Source organism: Pelobates fuscus, chromosome 5, assembly GCF_036172605.1.
Source record: "Pelobates fuscus isolate aPelFus1 chromosome 5, aPelFus1.pri, whole genome shotgun sequence".
In the NCBI taxonomy this organism is placed as follows: domain Eukaryota; kingdom Metazoa; phylum Chordata; class Amphibia; order Anura; family Pelobatidae; genus Pelobates; species Pelobates fuscus.
The window spans coordinates 111,467,274-111,491,694 of NC_086321.1; the positions used below are offsets into that span (position 1 = coordinate 111,467,274).

The window sequence follows — 24,421 nt, forward strand, 5'->3', positions numbered from 1 at the left end:
AAAGGGAGGATCACTTGGAATACTATCATTTTCCATATATACAGGGCTGGCGCAACAGTTAGGTGCCCACCGGGATATTTCCTGGCAGGCTACCTGCCCGTCTGGGGCCGCAGCGATGGGCGAGCAGCTCTTAAGCCGCTCCCAGCGCCAGGCCGGTTCTCAAGAGGAGCCCTGTCACAGGGGGGCCAGGAGGCTGCCATCTGACCACCTCAGGGCACCCCACCGAACATGTAGTAGGTAAGGCAGAGCAGGCACCTGCTTACCTTGATGGCAGGTGCCTGCTCTGCCAAAAAATGCTGGTGACCTGTCCTGAGGAGAGTGGGAAGGAGAAGCCAAGCGGTGAGGGAGGCTGTTCTTGCAGCCTCTCACTCCACTGTTGCGCGCCCTCTCTGATGCCAGGAGCCGGAATATCATTCCAGCCCCAGGATTCTAAACGGCGTGCTGGAGGAGTGAGGAGCTGCCCCACACTGAACCCCAGGAAGATAGTGAGGCTGGATGTCGGATTCTGTGTGTAAGTGAGGGTGAGAGTGTGAGTGTGTGTCAGTGAGGGAGTGTATGTATGTCAGTGAGTGTCTGTGAGTATGTATGTCAGTGGATGGCAGAGGTTGAGAGGGGTTGCTGGAATGCAGAGGACGATGGAGGTGGCTGGGCTGGCAGAGGGTGGCACAGGCTGTTCCTCATCCGACTCTCCGGCCGCCTCTCACAAAGAGGCAGTAAGTTTGTGTGTGAGTGAGTGTCTGCCTTTGTGTATGTGTCAGTGAGTGTATTTATGTCAGGGAAAGTATGTATGTCTGTCAGTGAGTCTCTGCCAGTGTGTGTGCGAGTGAGTGACATGAGGGGGCCGCAAAATTTATCTGCCTAAAGTGGCAGAAATCCTTGCACCGGCCCTGCATATATAATTACATATAAATTCCTATGCCTAGTCCAAAGCCAAATCATTTATAAGTAGATGTGTTAATCAGATTTGTATTTGGATTATCTACAGTTTATCATAAACTTGAAAGCTTCAGACCGCATTACACTAATTTCAGACTAGGTTAACAATTTTGTCAAGAATTTGACATAGACAAATTACAACTAAGGGCCCGGGTTAAATTCTCAGGACCAGGTAAAACACACCATTTGGGAATTCCAATAATTGAATTCAGCATTAGCATTCTGATCTTAGGGTCATAGGTTTAAGTCACAGCTATAACTAACTTATTAAAGCAAACTTTTTTTAGACAAGTAAGATGATAGTTACTCTGGCAAGTTGATAACAAATAAATGGACATACATGAAAACTGACAAAGCTTTTTTTTTTTTTTAATTGGGGCACTTTGGTATGTATCAAAAAAAAAAAAAGTGAAGATTTGCATCAACTTGCTTATGCTTGTAAGCGTCATGTCCGGGTAAAGCATTAATGTGCCACATGTGTTTGTTTAGTTTTCAATTAATCATTGGACTGTTTAACTCTTCTCTATAGACCATATTCTGTTTGATTACACTATGTGTGAACCGTTTATGGATATGAAAGACAGAAAATGATAATTCCTTGTTATATAAACTTGTTAGTATAAAAATTGTAGTAAAAAAATAAATAAAAAAAAAAAACACGCCATGAAAGATTAAAAAAAAAATATTTTATTTTTTGTTGATTTGATGTTTACATCCATCTGCAATCAGTGGGTACAACACACAGCAATGATGAGACCTTATAGTGAAATTTAGTTTGTGGATTTATTTATGCTTTTTCCAAAGATCAAGCCAGCCCTAAACTGATTGTCACGATAAGCCACAATTCTTACAGGGTTATTGTGGGTGGACAACATTCCAAATACCAACTAAAATGGCAATTCTCACATTTACTAAAGCCAGATTTGGTCAGAATTTGATCCTCTTAACCAAATCTGCAAGTTTTATCGAATGCAGTCGGATTTAAGTTTTCATGTCTGAATCTTATATAAAATCTAAGATCAAGAAAATTTCCAAAGCACATTTTGTAAGGGGTATCGGGACATAATACATCAGATAGGATGCACAGTCGCAAGTTAGCGTTCACGTTCTTTTTGTAAGCAAACAATAATAATCAGGACTATTTTATCCACTGGCAGTGCAAGCCTATTCAGCACCCAGCCAGTGCTTGCTATCCAGTGGACTGCTGGGTTAAAAAAAAAAAGCGTTTTAAATATTTGTATTTGATTTATTTATGAGTTCGAGCATTGAAAACCAGTGGCTGAATTTTAACCATACAGCAGCATTTAGCCCAGAAGAATTTCGGATACAATACTCGGCTGGAGTCAGCAGGACTAAATCCGGGCATTGTTAAATCTTAATGATTGGATTTTGCAGTCTTCGTCTTCCAATTGAACTTTAGCGAATAAGCCTGTTCGTGTGCACTGCATACTGCAGGCAAATGCATTCACCATAGCAGCAATAACGAGGAGGTAAAGGAAACTACAATGCAACGTATGCATATGCTGATAATTTCACCAAATTCTTATATAGACTACATTTTGATATCTGAAGCTGATGTATAGGGTCATTCACATCCAGATTGGTCTCTTTTTGAAAAATAGGTCTCAAATTGAATTATAAAGCCTGTAAATAGATACAGCATTTTCCTAGGATATAAAAAGAATCACAAATGACAATCTGTATACTGTAAAATTACATTTCAAAAAAATGTTCCTACTACAGAACAAAAAGTACATTCGGCAAGATTGTGAGATGGCTGTATTCCATTTTGATCACTAAAAAAAAAAAAAAAAAAAAAAAAAACTGTTCGGAAACTAACAAATTCCTAGGGAAGCCAGCAAAATTATTGAAATATCCAGAATAGAGGCAAATCAATCTTCAATCAAATACTAGTCCAAGCTTTTAAGCTTAGCATTACAAAAAAAACAAAAAAAACACTACAATTCCTCTGTAGTGATGATGTTTCCAAGACGTAGAGAGTCATCTACTGGCCATTTACTGGAACTTTATGCCTTGAGCTAGCGGCAAGTCCTTGCTGTAATTAATGGTACTGAAACAAGAAAGTTTAAAATTAATTAATAGGAATTCTAAAAAAGTAAAAAAAATAAATAAAAAAAAAATGAAAAAAATACTAGCCTAATTAAGCTTAAATCTAAAAAAACCTTGGTGGCACATTATTACATTGTTCATTTAGTTGGGTCTCTTCACCAATGGTTTTGTTGCCATTGTGAGTGTGAAACATCAGTTGGTTAATAAAGAATGGTTATAGAGTCTGTGAGAAACAATATGCATTATAAAAATCTGTGTGTTCATCTAGGAATGGCACGTTTGGCTTTTGTCATTTTTAAGTGCATTCCGGGGTTTGGAGATGCTCTTAACCCAAATGAATGATACTAGCTTTATCTACTTAAGAATACTGAAATGAAAGCTGGCCATGCCGGAGAGCGATAGGTGATTAAATTATTCTGAAGAAAAGGCTTCAACTGTACTTTTCCTGCAGATGATAGAATTTAAGATATATACATGGGGATATTTGACTCACCAAGTAGATCTTCTCATATAATGTTTCCAAGAATCACTGCCTGACTCTCTCCCTCCTCCAGTGTGCTTCTCCCCTCCTAAAAGATTTATTAATTAGCGCATTATAATAAGAACACGTTAATTAGCTGGAACAATACAACGCACCTATGACCAAGTGATTTTCTTAGAGTGGAACCAACTTATGTTTACTGACACATATGGTGAGGTAGAAATCCAAACTGATGGATTTACTTTATCCTGGAACAGAGTTCCTAGTTTTTTGCTCCCTGTCAATCAATCATTTTTATAAACTCTGCTCTTTGCACTGGTCAGTTACCAGAACAGAAAAGCAGCTTCTACTGCTACTCAATACAATAAGTACATCGCTGTGCCTGGACTGAACAGGTTATGTTAATTGCCCAATCTTTATTATACAAATAAATAGTTAACCCAATTTGTATTTGATTTTCCTTTTCCCCCAGTAGTATAATTTCCAAAGTAGATATGGTTCCCCTTTAACCCCTTAAGGACCAAACTTCTGGAATTAAAAGGGAATCGTGACAGGTCACACATGTCATGTGTCCTTAAGGGGTTAAAGGACTAACTACCCCATGTTAAATGTCAAGCTCGTGAAAAGAAAAGGATTTAAAAACAAGGCAACACTGATCAAAACATTTGACAAAAGTAAAACCAAAAAAAAAAAAAATCAAGAAAGAAAGGCAGAATAAAAAAACGAACACATACCAAAAGCGCCTCCAATCTCCGCTCCACTAGTAGGAATGTTGACATTCACTATACCACAATCTGAACCTTTTGGCCTAGTGGATACAAAACAGGTTTTTTATAATGAAGACATACAGCATCACAGACAGTATGAACACCAATCTGCACTTTGAGTTGCCTTTAATAGTTTGAATTAGTGCAGTTAAAAGCCTGTGATATGTAAAGTAGCAAATCACTGTGAAAAGGAGTACATGTAGTATTCAGTATAAACTACAGAGCCATCACAAAAAAAAACACAAATGCATTTCCCAAACATACATTTCACAACTGATGATTTAATTTGAGTCCATCTTAAAACAGACGCAGAACCTTATATAGGATTAAAACATTTAAACTTTTGCAAATAAGCACATGCTAGGATAATGCTTGATTATGTGAACGGATATACTTAAAAACAGATAAAAGGAATTTTAATAAAGAACTGAAAATACACAGTTTAAAACCACCCTCAGGCCTTCAGCCTTGTAATGTCTACATCCTTAAAATAAGAATTGCAATAGAAAACAAATAAAAAGAATTAAGAATTTACCCAAGCCAGCGGAAAATTCTCCCTAGATCCTTAGTAAAGATGCTGCTCGAAAGACCTTGTTTGACCTCATTATTCCATGCAAACGCCTCTTCTTCAGACTTCAAGAACAAAAAATAAATATTAATATACACTAATCCCATGATGGATATCCACCAGTGAAAATGGTTAACAGTATTGGTACAGTGTATTGTCATGTAATACCTTGAATTTAATAACATAAAGGATAGGAGCGAAAGTCTCTTTGTGAACAATCGGCGAGTCATGGGGTAATCCAGTCATGATGGTTGGTTCAACGTAGTTTCCTGGACGATCAATAACCTGGATGAATTTCAAAGAACAAAACATCACCGAGCAATCAGTGTAAAAAGAAAATAAATTATACTCATTTGAAACTACACAAAAATTTGGGCTGTGATTCCAACCACAAAAAAAAAAAAAGTCTTTCAAAGTCTAGTGGCATTTTTAGGAGAGCTGCATTCCCAGAAAGGTCCTCATGCTCTTTACAGAAGCAGATTATTCGGGGGTTTTATTTAGATTTTTCTCACACATACTGTATGTGTCAAAATAAAAATTAAAAAAAGGGGAAGGTGTTTCAGCTTTCGGAAAAGCTTTTTAGACCCTGCAATTTATGGGATACTATATAGTTTCCCTAGGTATTTTTGTAACATCTGAAAAATGTAAAATTAGAAATATAACTTTGCTTAGGTATCCATGAATAATAATCTGTCTGCGAGACTGCAGATTCATGCAAGAAATCCACCCCATGTTATGCTATTTTTACCCCAAAAAATTTGGTAGTGTAGGGATTAAATCCATTTGTTAGCAGCCTATATAAAAGCGCACACATGAAAGGGGCATTCTAAGCAACATAACCACTACAGCTAATAAAAGCTATTATAGTGCAATTCCATGGTTCTAGTTCTGTCTAACTATTTTGGTTAAAAAGGAGAATTAAAAAAATGGATCTTTCTCCAGCAGCCAAAGCCTGAACCTCTGCAGCTCCCTGGATAATATGGAAGATTCTCTTCTGTATTATTTATCCAAAAAAATAATAGTTTGAGAGTGTTTGGGCTAAGCCACTTCCAAGCACATGCATCCTATTATTGCCAAGGTTGAGTGGCATAAGAGCAATTTTTGTCAAACTACTGTAAAACGACTGAAAACACCCAGAAACCGCTTCTCTATAAATAACTAAAAGTAAGCTTTAGAGACTCCTTTAAAAAAAACCGGAAAAAATAAAAAAGTGGATATTTTTGCCAAGGTATATAAAAGATAGACTACAGAAATGACTCAACAATGGAATGTAGCCAAACCGCTATATAAGCAATGTTGGTCGCCTGTGCCATGCTTCTTGTTCCAGACTCCCCTCAATGTGTTAAAAAAAAAAAAAGAAGGTTTAAAATATACATGCTGTAGATGGTATGGCATTACAATTACCTCATATTTGTATATGTTCTCCTCTTAAAAAAAAGAAAATATATATATATTTTTTATTCCGAAGAAAAAAAAAACAAAAATAAAAAAAACACTTGATTGCAACAATGATACAACAAAAAGGCACGTAGGAGAATGTAAAAAAAAAAAAAAAAAAGAAAAAAATTTAAACAAATTCAATGGAGAGGCCACCAACCTTTCCACCATAGACAATTGTTCCACCTTCACATTTTCCCTGTTCAATTGCTGAAAGGAACATTTCCACAGCCTGCTTAGTATGCAAAGGTCCACATAATGTTTCAGCTGCAAAATGTAAAAACAAAATTGGGTACACATTCAAGCATAGTTCCGAAAAAAAAGAATAGTAATTAAATTGAAAAACTAAAGCTGTAATAATACAAGGCTATCCATTTTACTAGTTACAACTAGTTAAAGAATCTTTCGTTAAAGTTGCTTTTACATGTCATTTAGTTTATGCACTGTGACGGAGCTCCTGTACTCCAACTGAGTACCTAGCCGTTGGGGAGGGAGCCTAAAACACTTTAACCCCAGTTGCCAAGGCTTGACTGGGGTCTCTCTGGAGCTTTTTCACCCAACCAGGCTTCAGCTCTACTTCCAGGCTGATGCCGCCCCCTCTGCCTATTCCACTGTAGCCCTTTTTCCAGGTAGGTATCCACCTCTGCCAGCAATGTGACTTCTATTGACTTTATAAAGGCACACAAGGCTCTCAGACCCAGCTCTTTTGATTTATCCCAGGGCTAGAGGTATTGTGCAGCCAGTCAACATGTCCGAAGACTCTGTTATTGGAATCCCTAAAAATCCACACAGGACACAAGTTTCAAAAGGAACAAATATACACAGCTTTATTTTTAAATCTGTATAAGCCCATATGCTTGTTAAATAAAGCTTGCTGTGACAAACTTTATAGAATACAAATAATCAAAACATGTCATGAAACATACAGAGAATTACAATATTACAATAACAAGCCATGCTATGCAGGTAGTGTGTGTATAAAAATTATATATATATACATATACACACACACACACACACACACATATATATATATACATATATACACGTTGCTACCAACAGAGGGCACTATACAGGCTCCATAGCCAAGTCCACTTAATTGTTTTGTGTGCTCTCCAGTCCTGCTGATGCTTGTTACCGACTAACAATATACATACACATTATAAACACCCTGCACCTATAATGGGCACAGGGTGACTTGGGCATAGGAGCAATTTAGGAACCTTTGTAAAGTGTCCTTCTGCTCCCAGTAGTGGTGACTACTGTTACATGCACTAACAAGTGTTTTGAGGTATTGGTTAATTGTAAGAAAAGTAACACATTTCGGGGTATTTGTTGTTAGAAAGGGACATATTTTGAGGCACTGGTTAACAGGTGTTAAGTTTGCCATGTTTCCAAAGATCCTGTTAAAGTGTTGCCAATTTCTCTTTGGCAGAATTGTAATCACAATAATTTGAGTGTTTATCCTAAGGTGTAGGGCTCATTTTCTCAGATCCAATAAAAAGGTAAAGACAGAAAGTATTAGAGTGGTGGAATTGTGATCTTGATGACAATTCAAAAGACTCCTTGGCGGCTGTTAATGTGTCTGACCACCGAATATGTAATTGTAGTTTCTCCTTTAAATTTAGTACCACTAGCAAACTTCACAAAAGGCTAAATATTATGACATTTTATTCCTTTATAATTTGTGGCGAAGGCAATTTTTTTTTACGCAAATTACTTACATGCAGCAAAATAAAAGAGTACTCACGTTCCCAAGGGTCTCCAATACGCACTTGTGCATAGGCCTTGGCCAACTTTTCCACAATTTCATCATGAATGCTTTCATGTAAAAACTAAAAAAAAAAAAATATATATATATATATTTTTATTGAGTGGTACATTTACAGTACAAGCGCCAACATAGAACAAAAGTCACATGCATGAGAATGAAGTTGACACAGAACCAAACAGAACCAACAATTAAACATTACATCGTATGCAGATTAAATTAATGCCAAGTCTGAGTAATAAACATTAAGAAAAAGCAATTAAGAACAGTTTGAGGAACTGTTATGCAAGTAACATGCTGGTGATGAGTTATACCAGAAGGGTTTTGGCATGAGTAAAGCAAATTAAAATAAACAGTTAATAACCAGATATACAGTGCTGCTAGCAGGCAGTGGACAACATAAGCCTGTGCACAGATTTAAATGAACTAAAAATAACAGCACAATAGTCCAGTGAGGACCCTAAAATTGTGTCACGCTTGTGTAATGATCACTCAACTCCCATGCTTGAGCACAGTCCCCAAAGGATTCTCCTACAGGTTAGGAACGCCACCTACAGCCAAAAGGATATGCCCTATGCGCCAAGTGCACTGCTGCTCCAGCCCATTACCAAAGCCCGCACCAAATGTCCACTAACCCAGCCCTCAAATTCCCAGGCAAACCTCCGTTGCGTGCCTGCCATGGCGCAAGTAAAACAAATCTCCCAAGTGCTCATATGGAACTACCTGGGAGTTGCCGGAAGGATTAGCTGGTCCACAGGTACCGGAGGACTGCTTTGCCAGGCCTCCAGCCTTCCCCAGAACCAGGAGCAGATAGCTGTGAAGGTGAGCAGCCGTGGCCCTTTTGTAAGCTCCGCTAAGATCCGTCATGTGGTGTCTGGATCGCCTGGGTGGAGCTGCTAGGTTAGCAACCCTTGGTGGGGACCAGGATAACCCCCACCGCCCACAGGGGAGGGGAAGAGGTAGGATGGGGCAGGGAGTATGGGGTTCTGATTGTTTGCAGGACAGGACAGTCCAAGCCAGGTTTGGGAGATCGGCCACTTCCAATGCCGCATTCTAGGCCGCATGCTGTGCACATTGATCAGCTGAAATCGCCAGAAGGACGAGTGATGGCTGTCAGTCGGAGAGATGCCCAGGAGGCTCCAGAGGCTGGTAGTAGTCGTTGCCAGGATTCTGCGAGTGTACAGCAAGTGTGCAAAATAACAGTAAAATCATCCATACCACTTGATCTCAATGAAGCGGACTGGGTGCAGTGGCCCTGTACTGCAGTTTTGTACATTGCAGGATAAAGCCACCTCTAGTGGCTTTCTTCTCGATAGCCACTAGAGGTGCTTAAGCGAGACGGAGTAAAAAACTCAGTTACATGACAACGAAGCCAAATGAAAAGCACTGAATACAATGCTTTCCAATGGGAAAGCTTGGATGCACATGTACACTAGTTTCTAATGTTAATCAGATTAAAGTACAGCACATGTCAACAGATATATAAAGAAAACAAATGGGATTTATTTATTTAATTTCTATTAAGGAAAAACGTGGACAACTTCACTGTATTTGTAAAAAGCACATGGAATTTTAAATATTTTTACCAGCCGTCTGGCTGTTGTACATCTCTGGCCCGCAGTGCCCACAGCAGCAAAAAGAACGGATGGTGTCACAAGACTAAGATCAGCATCTTCAAAAACTGAGAATACAAATCATAAAGAGTAAGTAAAGAATTACATTAAAATCTGAGAAGTCTCAATTTGCAACTTTGTTTAAAGAAAAAAAAAGAAGAAAAAAAAAAGACACAGACTTGCAATAATTCCAACTAGAATGCAGCCAAAATTCAGATGTAGGTATATATTTAAATATGCTCCAGATAATTTATTGATGGGTTGAAGACCATATGATCCGAAATTTAGTTGTGTTTTTTTATTAAAATACAAAAAAATAAAAAATAAATAAGGTAAATAAGTAAAATCTTACCAATGATTGCATTGTTTCCACCAAGTTCAAGTAACTGTCTTCCTGCAAAAAATAAATACTCATAAAAACAGACACCATATCTCGAATACCCAATTTTGGATCATCCAATGACACATAAATGCGATGGCCATTTGGCAATCGTTTGATATCCTTACCTCTAAAGCTCTAAACAACTCTAGCACCTGTTATATTTCCTCACTGATTCATAGGTATGCCTCTGGTCTGTCTCTCCGTTCTGTCGGTGCCCTTCTCCTGTCTGCTACTCGCACCCTCAATGCTAACGCACACTTGCATGACTTTTCATGGGAGGCTGTATTTCCTTTGAGACAGTCTTCAATCATTTAAGAAATCCCTCAAAACCCATTTTTTTTCCTTTAAAATGCCTACGACCTCACAGAGTATCTTCTATGTCCTAAATCTGTCTCTGGCTCTACTTATGAGCCACACTCCACTCTTACCTCCAGTTCTTTTACTTTCCCGCCTTGTTTGTTTATGGTCCCCCTTGATGCCCTCCATTTTGTGCCTTTATACTCCACTCCTCTAAGTTATGTCTGAGCAGGGTCCTTGTGGCGGTACCTCTCGGGGATGGGTTACTACCGCCTGTGGTCGCTCCTTCCTAGTTGTGCCCAGCCCTGTAGTGATGAGAGCTGCTAGCCAGTGATTATAGTCGCTGGCAGGAGGGCAATCGTGGCATCACCCAAACACTAGTCGAGACTTAGTGAAGGGTGAAATAGAACAATTTCAGGCAAGATACAAGATATTTATGCACAGACCCCCCCAGCAAGGGGACTCCATTTAAAGTAACATTAAAACATAAGCCCGCGCAGGCGTCGCTGTGTCTGGCAGATAATGGCATCTTCCAGACACAGGAAGCCAAACACCAAAACCACAAAAATACACACAATACAGTAACACATCCCCACATGCCATACATCCCCAAATACCTGGTCCCAGCTATGATCCCTGCAAATAGCGGTGCTACTGCATGTACAGAGCCAGAGAAATCATTGTACAAAGTCTGGGCTTGAGGTTCTGTACATCCCGAAAATAACCCCCACAGAATCACTTGTTGTCGGTCAATGGATTCAAATTATGCGCCTAAACCACGCAGCGGCCAATCAGGAGAAAGGCCGCAAACGAACTTGCCCCAATTGGCGCCCAGGGAGGGGAGTGACTCACTGGCCAATCAGGAGAAAGGATGCGAAACCAGTCTGAATAGTAGCTCTTCTCTTATTGGCCGGCACGGACTTCCAGGCAGCCAGCGGGACTCTGCGGCCGTGAAGTCGACTCATAGTTCCAGGGAGTCTGCTGGGGCTCGCGTCTCTCTCCAGTGGATATCTCCACGTAGGTAGCACCGGAGAGAGCACTGAACTCGTAGCTCCTGGGAAGGGAGCCTCTGCAGTTGCTGTCTGCCTTGCTGACAGTCCGGCTGCAGGCATGAGGCTCCTGGATCTTCTCTGGCCAGGGATTATGGCTCCATTAGGAGCATATAGGGCGATCCCCCACAGGAGGACCTAAAAAGAATGCGGGCAAGCAAATGGGCACATGTGGGGATGGCATTCAGTGACGGCGTTCCGTCACAGTCCTCATCCAACTATAGTTCCTGTATCACTTTGTAATTGCCCCTCATTATTACATTTCCCCCTTCCATAATATTGTAAAGCACTGTGGAATAAGTTGGTGCTACATAAAACACTAAATATTATTAATTATTATTATTATTAATAATAATATCCCTTTCCATGTAGGGATTTTAAGACACAGTAGAGTAACTGAATAGATACCAAGTTTCTGCATCTATAGGAGCCACCATTGTTTGGATTAGCAGCACTCTATTAACGACTAAAGGAATTGAGACAAATGTGTCTAACATTCTGGATTTTTAATATGGCTCACCGAGCTATCCCAGAGAGGATTTACTCATGTTATTTCTTGTGCAGTATTTACAACTATGCAGTTTGAGAAAATAGTTCTGTTTACATATTCACAAAGATTGTTAGTGGTCTTTTTTCAGTGTCTTCAGATAGTAAAAGGTATCCTTTATGTTTTATGGACTTTTCTTATTTTTTATCTATCCTTTGCATGTGCATTACTTATACAGTTTATCGCATACAGAGGATGATCACTGACTGCCCAAACAGAAGATTATTTTTTTGTGAATTTACCTTTTTAGTAATTTGGCAGTGCAAGAATGCATTGCTATGTACTCATAAAAACAAATTATTATTGTATGCATAGCCAAGTAGAAAAATCAGTTTGTGATAACATTTCTCTGAAAAGGCAGGGTTTACATTAAAAAGTGCAAACATCTATTTAGACACCAGAATTACAACATTAAGCTGTGGTCGTTCTGGTGACTAGCGTCCCTTTGTATGTCGTAGACTACGTTGGCCATCCACCTCACTCTCTGTATTACATTGTTCAACATTCTGGATAAAACATGGGACTGCCATTGTCAACATCATTTAACTCAAAACATGGATGAATTCAAGTCTTCTAATGTGTGAAGATTTTGTTCAAGAGAATGATCTTGTTTACGCAAGGATTAACTAGTTTGCTGACAAATTTCCATCTCTGGTACCGAAGAACAGAGTAAAAACACTGGGATTGAGATTTAAATCCACAAAAATCACATCTGATTATTCCATACGAGGGAATCAAGTAAAGAGCATGCTTTAAAGTTCATGTATTGGTTAGGGTGCAAAATCCATCTAAAGTAGCACTTAGAGGTTCTGATATCCATTAAAGCATCTTCAATATAAAGAGATGAAGTAGGACAGTTTGATATTATACATTTGTATTTGGAGGAAGATATCCATGAAAAGATTTATATCTCATTTAACAGTGAAAAACCAGCTTATACCTTACCAAACCTTTCCTGAACTTTAAGAGCCACTTGCTTTCCTACATTGGTGCTACCCGTAAATGACACGAGGTCCACACGCTCATCTTTGGCTATAGCATTCCTAGAAAAGAATTACATATTTATGTTGATGACAGTCTGAAATGTGCAGGAATATATACTTATAGCACTTTCACACACACCAGATAACTAGTGAACAACATGTTTAAGTCTGAGATTTATAAATAAAAAAAAATGTAAAACGTTTTTCGGGGACATAACTTAATCTGAGTGGGTTTATATGAAAAGGTCACATTGTATTGCTCATAATACTTAATTGAAGTAAATAAGTAGGGTTATGTAATAATTTAATCGAAACTGAAGAACTTACCCAATGTCAGCTCCACCGCATGTCAAGGAGCAGATAGCACCAGGTAAGTTGTTATCTTCTAAAACCTGAGCAACTATTCTGAAACGTACAAGGAAGAATAAATTAATTAAAAATCACACATTAATGAGGTTTTGTTATAGAAATACCAGTGGCGTGCTGACAACACTGGGACCGCCCTGGTCCCTAATAAAATAGACATTGTTTAACAGGGTCAGCACGGTCTAAAACACTATCATAAAACAGGTTAAAAAAAAAAAAAAGAGAGAAAAGAAAGAAACAATAAATACATAAAAACACTGCATTTCCCTCCTTAGTCTCCAGAAAACTAAAATGTTCACATGGCTCTCTACACCTGTGCCTATTTTGTAGTATTGCAAGTGCAACACATGCCCGGATTGCAATGGTTTGATAAAGGGGAGCAGTCATGAAAAATGCATCATTGAATAAAACCTAGAAAATCATCTATAATTGTTTTTTACTTATTTTTGTATGTGATGTTCCAGTTTCTTTAAATGCACATTAAAGATTTAACAAACTACACTGCAATCCAGTTAAATCCAAGCATTACCAGGGTAAATATTGTAAATGAAGAGAAATAGCAGCATTTCTCTTCTCCTTGTTTGCTTTTTTTATGTTGATTGACAGGTGCAAAAGGCAGAGGTTATTACAAGAATTAACAGGCAACTACGACGGAGACGCCCAATTTCAGGATAAAAGAGAAAATGTAATATTAAAAAAAAAGTCTAGGGAAATACCAGTTTCCATTTAAAGTGTTTCAACCGTAATGAGTTGATAAAATAATCACAAACTATACCTTTAGAAAGCTAAAAAATAAAATAAGTACTCCAATTTAGTAGACATGCCACCAATGCATTATTTTATTGAGGATCTAACAAACACATGTCTAAATATTTTGCACTTTTTGTTAAATGGAATAAAAAAAAAAAAAAAAAAAAAATTTATTTTTTTATAGGCACGTCAGCAAACTAATCTAAAATTATTCCAACACTTAATCCTCTGTATTACATTGAAAGAGCTTGCCATATAAGACATGCTGTAGACCATCTTCCCCTCATCCAGTTATTGTGCAAGATCGGTAGAAATGGCTATTAAGTCTGTAATTGTGTTCACATGGCAACTAATGTCATTAAATCCAATTTACACTTCAGCTGCACTTATTTTCTATGCAAACCACAGATGATCAGCCACCCACGCGTATACAGATGTTTTACAGATAGATTAGCTTAACCACTTGTATTTTTGTTCCTTACAATTAACCATGCTTAACAGGCAAAACATTTGAGGTCAGCATTTCAAAGTTAATGGGATTGAAGAGTGCAGGACAATACACTGGTCTGGTAAGTAACCAACTCAAATAAGGACTCAATTCAATATTGTTGGGAGAGTTTTCCAAATGATGTAGAAATCTGTAGATGCCAGATTTAGACCTACAATTCTTATGATGCTGTGCAAAGTCAACACACCTTGGGAATTGTAGCTGAACCGCTACCTTTTTGCTGAAGGGGTTTTAAAACGGTACATAGGGAAAATAAAAAGGCTGGCAATTAACAAAAGCGTGCGCACACACGCAAAGAAAATTCTCCCTCCACCCCAGGTTCTTCCCTTCAGTCTATTGCACCTTCATGTTTACCTCATCTTGTCCTCATCCTACAATTAGGACAACATATAGACAAGTTGGGGCCAATATCAAGATAGAATTTATAATGCATATTACCATAATGGGATGGCTACATTTGATTGTATTGCTGCGGCTTTGTGTGCGAGAATTTCTAATGCACATATCTCTTGTACCACTATTTCTATAACGATCCTTTTATACCAAGGAATAATTACTAATCTTCGTGACGTTTAATCGATAAGGGAGATACAAGAAATACTGAAAGTAAAGCATTATCCGAGCATCATGCTCCACCCCTCTGCGTCTTATGATTTGGTAGACAAATGTTTATTTTCTTTACATGGCGTACGCCAAGATCATCACTTACTTTGTAACAGCCACACTGGTAAGAGATGTCGTCGGGGCTCCTTTCCTGTAACAGAAAGCAATTTACAATAATTTCCAAGTACAATGCTCCTCACAACAAGATTAAAATGTTATAGATTTACAATAGTCCGTAATAGGATGATAGTCATATTCCTTTCAAGTGCATGCCAGAATGAAAGTGGAGGGAGGTGTTTACGTCCTTCACAAGGATACAGGGATAACCTCACCCAGAGCCACCCTTGGTTGCAGCACAGTGGGGTTCCTCCCCGGAAAGTGAATGGAAGGCAGCTAATACTTGCACTGTACACTTTATTAAAACACACCTTGGACTTGCATTTTGAAAGGTGGAGCATTCCCAGCACTGCGTAAAAGGAGGCTATCAAACATCAAAGAAGAACATTTACACAGCACAATCTAGTTAAGTGATATTTAACAATGCACATATGAAGCCACACTCCAAGCACCATAACCACTACAGCCCACTCACTGACAGAACTAACGTGGTCGTAGGTGCGACTGGGCCCGACCGCCCTGCAGACCCCTGCGACCGGGTGCCCGCAGAGGGCTACATTAAAGGGGTCCAGGGGGCGCTATCCAGGGGGCCCCAATCAGTGCTGCGACGCTTAATCAGCGCAACCAAACCCCCTGTGACGACGCTGGGAGAATTAGATGTACGGAGGGGGGGGGGGGGGGGGGGAGAGAGGGCAGAGGAAAGGAATTACCCCAGGGTAATTTTCGCAGTAATTTTTGTAGTTACACATCTGAGCCCACTGTAGTGGTTTTGGTGCCAAAAATGCCCTGGTGCCATCTTAACATAATCTATCAAACCATATGAGCATCAATGCAGTTTCTGGTCAGTTTCTTCTGTTCTAAAAGATCAGAAGCCGCATGGGTGCCCAGTGAGATCCAGGCAGGTGTCAAAGGATACCAAAATGTCTTGACAGATTACACACTGGGAATGAGCCAGGGCACCCCTGGCTCATAACCACTACAGCATTACAACAAAGGCCATAACCAAGTGCAATACCAGGTATTCCTTACCATAGACACACATCCCCACAAATAAGGGCAAGTGCATTGTTCCAGCCATAAACAGCCACGGGGAAATTGAAAGCTGTGATAATTCCCACTAAACCCACAGGATTCCACTGTTCAATCAGAGCATGTCCAGGTCCTAAAAAAAATGTAAAAAACAATAATAAATTTAGGTCAACATTAGCATTCAGTGACCGGCACTGAAAAATTGTAAGGATGAGCCCAACACAAAATCTATTATATTTGTTGCAGATATCCATGCCAAAAAAAATAAAAGGAAAATAAACTAAAAATTGAGAGCAGCCCATACAAGCCAGACATTTTGTTTTCGCAGTACATATGTTGGGGAAGTCGGGAGGATCTATTTAAGGGCATTCTAAGTACTATAATTGCTCCTGCCCAGATATTAAATATAAACATACAAACATTACAAGTACAATGCAGTACTGTATAATGAATTTGATTCTTACTTTCAGAAGGCAATATTGGTCCTCCAATAATACGGGAAAGACCAACAGCATAGTCACAGATATCAATGTATTCCTGAACTTCACCAACACCTTCAACTAAAATCTTCCCCATTTCCAAAGATTCCTAAAAATAGAGAAATATAAATCAGAGTGCTTAAAGATGAACTTTATTTATGTAAAACATAAGCATCCCCGGTTCTAAAAAAAAATACAAACTGCTCATTGAAGTGATCATGGTGCCTGAAGTCATCCTATGATTAAATGTTAAAGGGACACCAACTACAAAAAAAAAAAAATCACTACATCTTAAATGTAATGTTAAACAAAGATGCTGCCCCTTTTCTTTGTCAAACTTGTAAAACATTTACATGTTGCCTTAAACATGCCTCTAGTGGTTGTCATGCAGCCACCAGAGGTACTTCCTCTTTTTTTTTAAAAATATATAATCTTTATTGTTTTCTTAATATTTTTTTTCACATTAGACAAGAAACAAACTTAAAACATATATAAAAGAGACTGAAACAGACGAAGTAACACAGAGTATAAACATTATACCAAAATTTGCATGTAATTTGTATATAATTTCTGTGTAATAATATATATATATATATATATATATATATATATATATATATATAGAACTAAGTCCAACTACATCTGGTTTACTCTCTTTCGACAATAAACCAAAAAAAAAAAAAAAACCTTGAATAGAGGAGCATAGCGAGAGAGACTATCCACAACTGATTGAGTTTAATATTGCAATATATCATACATAGTATGTAATAGGGATCAGATAGGTTGTATCAATATGAAGGGAAGAGACAATACGTGAGATAAAACATACTTCTTTTACCCTCTCCTGTCTTTCCAACCTCTCCGCTGAAGTTGAACCGGATCAGACAACTTAACCCTCATGAAAACCTTGTGCATGTCTAATCCCTAAGAGAGGTTTAAGCCCTAGTATTCTTCATCTTGGAGACCCAATTTTCCCATTGTTCTATTCGTGGACTAAAAAATGTTTTTCCTGCCTCAAGATCCCCATCTCCCTTCTACAATGGTTCTGAACCTGAGATTTTATCATATCCCAGTGTGGAGTATCTAGGAGTTTCCAGAATCTTGCAAGAGATGTTTTAGTCTTCTCTTTTTGTTTCTAATACTAGTATGTCCCTGGTACCATTTCAATTATTGGGTATCCTTGTACAAACTCATTTTTGATCCAGTGTTTGCTTCAGCCGCCGCATCTTGCTTAGATCGTCTGGCTCTTCTCAGTCAATGAGATGATCCAGAAAAGCAACTGCTGTGGTATCTGGCACAAAGAAAGTAGCAGCAGATCCTGTAAGCCATGCAAGTTGCGAGGTGAGGCTTCTGTGGATTGAATTGGATGTTCCAGAAGATCCCACAGATTCTCATATCGTATTGAGATCTAGAGAATTTGGAGGCCAAGGCAACACCTTGAACTCTTTGTCATGTTCCTCAAACCATTCCTGAACAATTTTTGCAGTATGGCACGGTGCATTATGCTACTGACAGAGGCAACTGGCATTAGGGAACAACATTGTCATGAATCTGCAATAATCTCTAGGTAGCTGGTATGTGTCAAAGTAATATCCACATGAATGCCAGGACCAAGCTTTCCCAGCAGAACATTGTGAAGAGCATAACGCAGCCTCTGCTGGCCTGTCTCCTAAAGTGCATCCTGCTGCTGTCTATTCAAACAACACACATGCTCCCGGCCATCAACCTGATCTAAAAGAAAACGGGATTTTAGTTTACATCGACTAAAAAGAGACGTGTCCAAGTTCAGCCTCTCTCACATCTGTTGTTGCTGTTAATCTAAAAAGACCAGTCAACTGTATGGTCCAGTTCTGACACTCATAGCCCCATGGAAGGAGCTTTTGGCAGTGGACAGGGTTCATCATGGGCACTCTCACCAGTCTGCAGCCATAGAGACCATACGCAGCAAACTGTGATGCATTCATGGCAATTGTTTTTTTCAGCAATTTGAGCTAAAATAGCTCTTCTTTGGTCGGAGCAGATGGGCTAGCCTTTGCTCCCTACTGCATCAGGGATCTTTGGATGCCCAGGACCCTAAAGCTGGTTCACCTAGTACCTTTTGTTAGGTACTAACTACTGCACAACTTCAAATAGTGAATAATGACACATTTAGATGCCACAATTCATTGATAAAATATAACTAATAGGAAAAAAAATAAAGATTAGTGTCATTTTCACACACAAAAAAACAAAAATATTATTCATCTTATTTTATTTCAGCACTCATTTCTATGTTTGAGTGAATTGCCTAGTTTAACACCACATACATACCAGGTGTCCTAGGAGTTTAATCTTTTTGCGTAGGGCATCACCTATTTGTCGTACAATTTCTCCACGTTTTGGAGCTGGAACCTATAAACAAAAAAATAAAAAATTTAAAAAAGGGAAGGAGGACTGGAGATCTTTCTAACAATGCCAAACAGGAATACTGTGAAATCTTGAACTGGTAAGTGGATTTTGAGACTGATCTGTGATGCAAGCAATCAAAGGGGAGGGTTCCTTTTAGTGCATATATGGCATGTTCAATGCTTGGATCGACTGCACTAATACTAGCTCTCTACCTGCTATTCTAATCCACAGCACTGTTCATCTACCATTCCTTATGGCCCTATATCTAATCATCTTCCTGTGGTGGAAGCATTATACGCCTCTCTGCCAAGGGTCCAAATTCTAGGCTCTCACAGTAAGTTGGATGGTGCATGCTTATTTTTACTCATCCCTCCTGTTTCTCACAACAACTACCCAGGGCAAAAAGTATTCTAAGCCCCTATTAAACTGGCTGGTACACATACATACATACATATATACATATATATATAGTTTAGAGTTAAAATTGTTCAACCCTCCTGATTTTTGCATCACCTGCCAGGTCCAGTAATACTGGATGTCCAGCAGGAAGAAAGAAGCAGGGAGAAGAGGAGAAGAAGAAGAGAAGAAGAAAAGAAGAAGAAAGAAAGTATAATAGAGTAGGACACTACACTGCTTAAAATGTATAGAAAGATTAAACTACTGTTACATGAACAATTCAACACCGCTTTCAGTCATGTAATATCAAGGTAAAGGGAAAAATAATGCAAAAAGGATCAACCCACTAAAGTCCTGTATTTTTGGAAGAACCTAGAGTCTGCAAAATGTATCAGGCAGTTATCCTTTATTGATATTAAATGAGGGTCAAAAAAACACCACAAAACTGACACTTCTGCTTAAAGAGCAATACACACATTTAAATCAGACTCAGAAAGTGAACCTAAATAAAACCATCCATCAATAGGATATAAATATTAATTTGTATGGGACGAAAGCCCATAACAATTTATACTTACATCTGCCCAGATCTTCCATGCTTCTTTTGCCTTAATTACAGTTTCATTATATTCTTCAAGAGTGGCCTAAAACAATATGTTAATAAAATGAGTCACAGATCAAGTTGTTTCTTTTGTACATATATTTTATACTCCGTGTAAAACAAATTGTAAGCCATCTATCACTGTCTTACATTAGTAAGCTAATGAAACACAAAGGGCTGTAGAAAAACCGATAAAGTTTCCGATCAGATCCACGCACCTCCACCAATCTGTGATGACGTGTGTTACCACCCCTAATGTTTGTGAATGGCATTTCCCTTTAGTGTTGAAGCATATAGGGTATTACATTATGCCATCCATGGTCTAGCACTTTCAAGTTGGAATAAGTTCTGTACACCTAATGTACAGACCCTAAATTGGTCTACTTTTGCTTCCAAGCGAAAGTATAACTTCACGCAGCTTCAGCTTAGAACGGATATAAATTGTATATTTTATTTTGAAATCCTATTAAAAAAGCATAAAAAACATATTTGGCAGGCACAAAAAAATATATGTAAATTTTATACTGACAAACAGGCACATAAAATACACACACTACTTACTCTTCATCAGAGAATTGGTAAGCAAAATAAAGAAACTGTACCTGTCGAACTCTGGCAATCGGTGCATTATTAGAAGGACAATACGATGTCACAACCTAAGATTTAAAAAAAAAAAAATGGGGGAAAAGTTTTTTTTTTTGCAAAGCACAAGACGGTTAATAGCAAGTCAAGAGACATGGTTGGCAAACTGTAAAATCAACAACATATATTGTTAATGACTGATATAAATGAAGTGGAAACAACCCGTAAAAGGCCTATTCAACATCATACTATAGTGAAATGAAAACTGTATCACAAAATCTGAGCTAAAACGTAAAAAAATAAATAAAGTTTTAAATGGTCACTGTTTGAACGTCCTTCATATGGATAGGATGGATTATTCACTAAACTGTGAACTGACATGGGACATTCTCCATTTAAGTCAAAATTGCCAAACTGGAAAGACTTATTTTCTCCTATTTTGCTATAAATTGTGTAAACATAAAATAAAAAAATAATAAATAAATTTTATTGAAGGAAACTTTAAAAAAAAAAATTTAAAAAAATGCATCTCTATTGTTTGCATCATCCATAGAATACATTAAATAGGTTAATTCAACCCTATACTTTTTTCTTTTAAAGGGTCAGCCTAGGCACCATAACCACTGCAGTCCAAAACATTTGTTGAGGTGCCATTAGACTGCCAGCCCTGTATCCTTTTATTTTTATCAATTTTTTAAAGCCATTTATTGGCTGTGCAACTGACACATTCAGCCAATGAATGTCCTTAAAGGAAGGTTGAATTTGATAATGGCTACGGTGCTTAGAGTGATCATGTAATAGAAAGGATTTTGCAGTAAATGTGAGTGATTTTATAGTTTCTTCATTAGTAGCCCTTATTTGCTAATGCAAGTCTCAAATGTGCTGGGCTTGCTTGAGAGGTTTACTACAGTTACAATTTATATACAAATTGTGTCTAAACATGTCAGTTAAATAGATACAGTTAAAAATCCATATAATTTCAATTTAAAAGAACAGTTTTGTATTCCTAAAACTATGGTGTACCTCTGCCCCCGTGCCACCTACTCTCCACGGCTATCAAAAGGTTAAAAAGCCCCTCGATTTACCTTATTCCAGTGCCGAGGCCACTTGGCACTGGTTACGTCTCCTCCGATGTTATCACAAGGGGGGCCTAATGTACAGGCACTGTACATACACACATTAGGCCAACTCCATAGGAAAGCAATGAATTTCCTATGGGGATTTTGAAGAAGTTAAACTCCATGAAACAGCAGGAAGCACCTTGAGTGGCTGTCTGGGAGAAAGCTACTAGAGGCAGTCTTAACCCTGCAATGTAAACATTTCAGTTTCTCAGAAACTGCATCCAGACCACTTCAATGAGATAAAATGGTCTAGGTGCCGATAGTGTCCCTTTAAATAAAATAAAATCTTAAATAAAATTTAAACCCACAACCCTAAAAGGAAACACAAAGTCTGTACCACTAAGTGTACTATATACCGTAAGGAGCACTTGAATGTTATAAATACAAAATTACTTTCACAAACCTCCCTGTAATAGTACAATAAAGAAGTAATACTCACCTTTAATCCCACACCATGACAGTCTCGCTGCTCCCCCACTCCAACCCTGGCTGAGGTCACCATTACTGATAATACCAGCCAATCCAATGCTTCCTCCCAGGGGAGCCATGCCAAATAGCACCTCCCCATAGAGATGCATTATTCCATTGCATATCTATGGGAAGCATTTGGCATCTTCACGCAGAGTGTGAAAATGCTGGTCCTGCAAAGACGGAGCCAGTCCCAAGAAAATGTATTGGAAAAGAACAAAAATAAAACACACCAATTCAATCTGAATTACTGAATAACTCTCAAAACTACTGTACCTCTACCACACGCATTCCATTAACAGAAATCTTGTTGATCATGTCTGTAGTAATATTAACCAAGCATCCAGAGTCTGTCCTGCTACTTTAGCAGAACAAAGTGCAATCACTTGTAAAATGCAGACAGTGACACCGAGAAGGTGGTAGACCTTTCCAAAAAGCATACAGACAGTTTAATGTTGTTGAAACCTGTTTAAAATATGAAAGGTCAAAAAGATTTGTTTATAAAAACTTCAAATTTCGTGTTTAAATCTAATGCAAATGTTTTAATCTAAATTTAGCATTTTTCCAGGTCTACATGAACTTTGGAATAACAAATTCCTGACATAGCTTCCCACCATCTCACAGTGACAAAATGTATGTAAAAACAAACAAAACAAAAAAAAAGTAGGATTTTACTTTTGGCCACCCACCGTTATTGATTTTTTTTTTTTCTAAACTACAACTTCCATGATGTTTTGGCATTCTAAGAAGGACATAGCATAACCACTGGGATACAGATTGAAATGTAACTTTTTGGCCACCCTTATGGAACTCTCTGACATAAGTAACTTGATCAATTAATAAATGGTTCAGCTTTGAATTTTATTTCCAGATTATGCATTAAACTGCTGCAGTAATTAGACAGGTGGTAAACAAACTCGGGTGCAAGCGGTTTAAAGTTCCTGGCAGCTACTACATCTAATACATTACACTTTAAATCTTCAACTTAAAGCAACACTTCAAAACGCCAAATGTAGTTTTTAAATAACGGTTTAGTAGATATTCCATCAAATACATTCATGCTAGCATTTAAAGGGGATATGCCTTAAACGAGCATACAAAAGCAATCATGAAGTGAAGCATTTGCATACACACGCTAGATCCTCAAAACACAAATCCATAAGGTCTACTTTCGTGTGTGTGTGTGTGTGTGTGTATATATATATATATATATACATACATACATACATACACACATGTGTGTGTCCAGCTACAATCAAGTGATTTCCTGGATTCCCCCTTCGTTTACCCTAGGACACCTTATGCACATGTCTGTGTGTCCTATTACAGAGTGTGTCTTGCTCAGACAGCTTAGTGCTTACTCCCACTGACATGCATTCACATGCAGAGCTTGGCCTGGGTAACATTTTAATTGCACAATCTATTGTCTGTGTCTGACAACAATACAATCTGAGCTTCAAAAATAATAACTCACAGAGAGCATAACATTCTATTTTTACAATGTTCCACTGCATAGAAAATGATACACAAGATGAACACATGGATATATCTCCTGCAATGGATGATTTAACCATTCTGGCAGTTCCCCAAAATACATATGTGGCAATTGGCAGTGAGCTGTGCAGACACTTACCTCTCCTTTCCCTCCCCATACCCCATTGTAGACTCCCTCATTCTCCTCTTTCAGTCCCAGCTCTTTCAGCCATGAATACTGGGGCTGGTTCAGTAACAGGGTAGACATTGCAGCAGTCCTCCTACAACAGGAAGACCAGATTCTGCTTTTCAGCACAAAATGCCGTGATACTGGGAAGGTTAATAGAAGCATGGCAGAATCAGCCTAGCACAGGCAGCTGGCTAATAGAAAGAGGAGCAGGCAGACCCACCTCCAGCTGTCAGACTGCCTGATTGGTAAAAGGACAGGATCAGCCCACTCACATACAAAGAGAGAATCCTAGAGGAAATGTTTACTGCCACCTGCTGTTCATCGTGGTGCATTGCACAGTGCTTAGAAGAGAAAGGCTTCTTTTGTAATAAGCAAAGCAAAACAAATGTAACGTTATATGTTCCATGTAATAACAGATTTTTTTTTTCTGCTGAATTTTGTTTTCTTTT

At 38.4% G+C, this 24,421-nt stretch overlaps 1 protein-coding gene across 1 annotated transcript; it reads right to left on the bottom strand.

Annotated features, from left to right (window-relative positions):
- Positions 1-1,670: 1,670 nt before the first annotated feature.
- Positions 1,671-24,201, bottom strand: ALDH7A1 (aldehyde dehydrogenase 7 family member A1). The gene is made up of 18 exons (XM_063454143.1): positions 23,943-24,201; positions 20,741-20,794; positions 20,116-20,181; positions 19,064-19,144; positions 16,739-16,862; positions 16,275-16,407; positions 15,235-15,279; positions 13,229-13,306; positions 12,864-12,961; positions 9,996-10,037; positions 9,617-9,711; positions 8,010-8,094; positions 6,420-6,526; positions 4,991-5,107; positions 4,790-4,887; positions 4,222-4,295; positions 3,500-3,575; positions 1,671-3,007 (listed from the first exon to the last, which is right to left on the bottom strand). Exons 1-18 carry the CDS (start codon positions 24,132-24,134, stop codon positions 2,953-2,955), a joined length of 1,620 nt encoding a protein of 539 aa, XP_063310213.1. The 5' UTR covers positions 24,135-24,201; the 3' UTR covers positions 1,671-2,952.
- Positions 24,202-24,421: the final 220 nt, after the last annotated feature.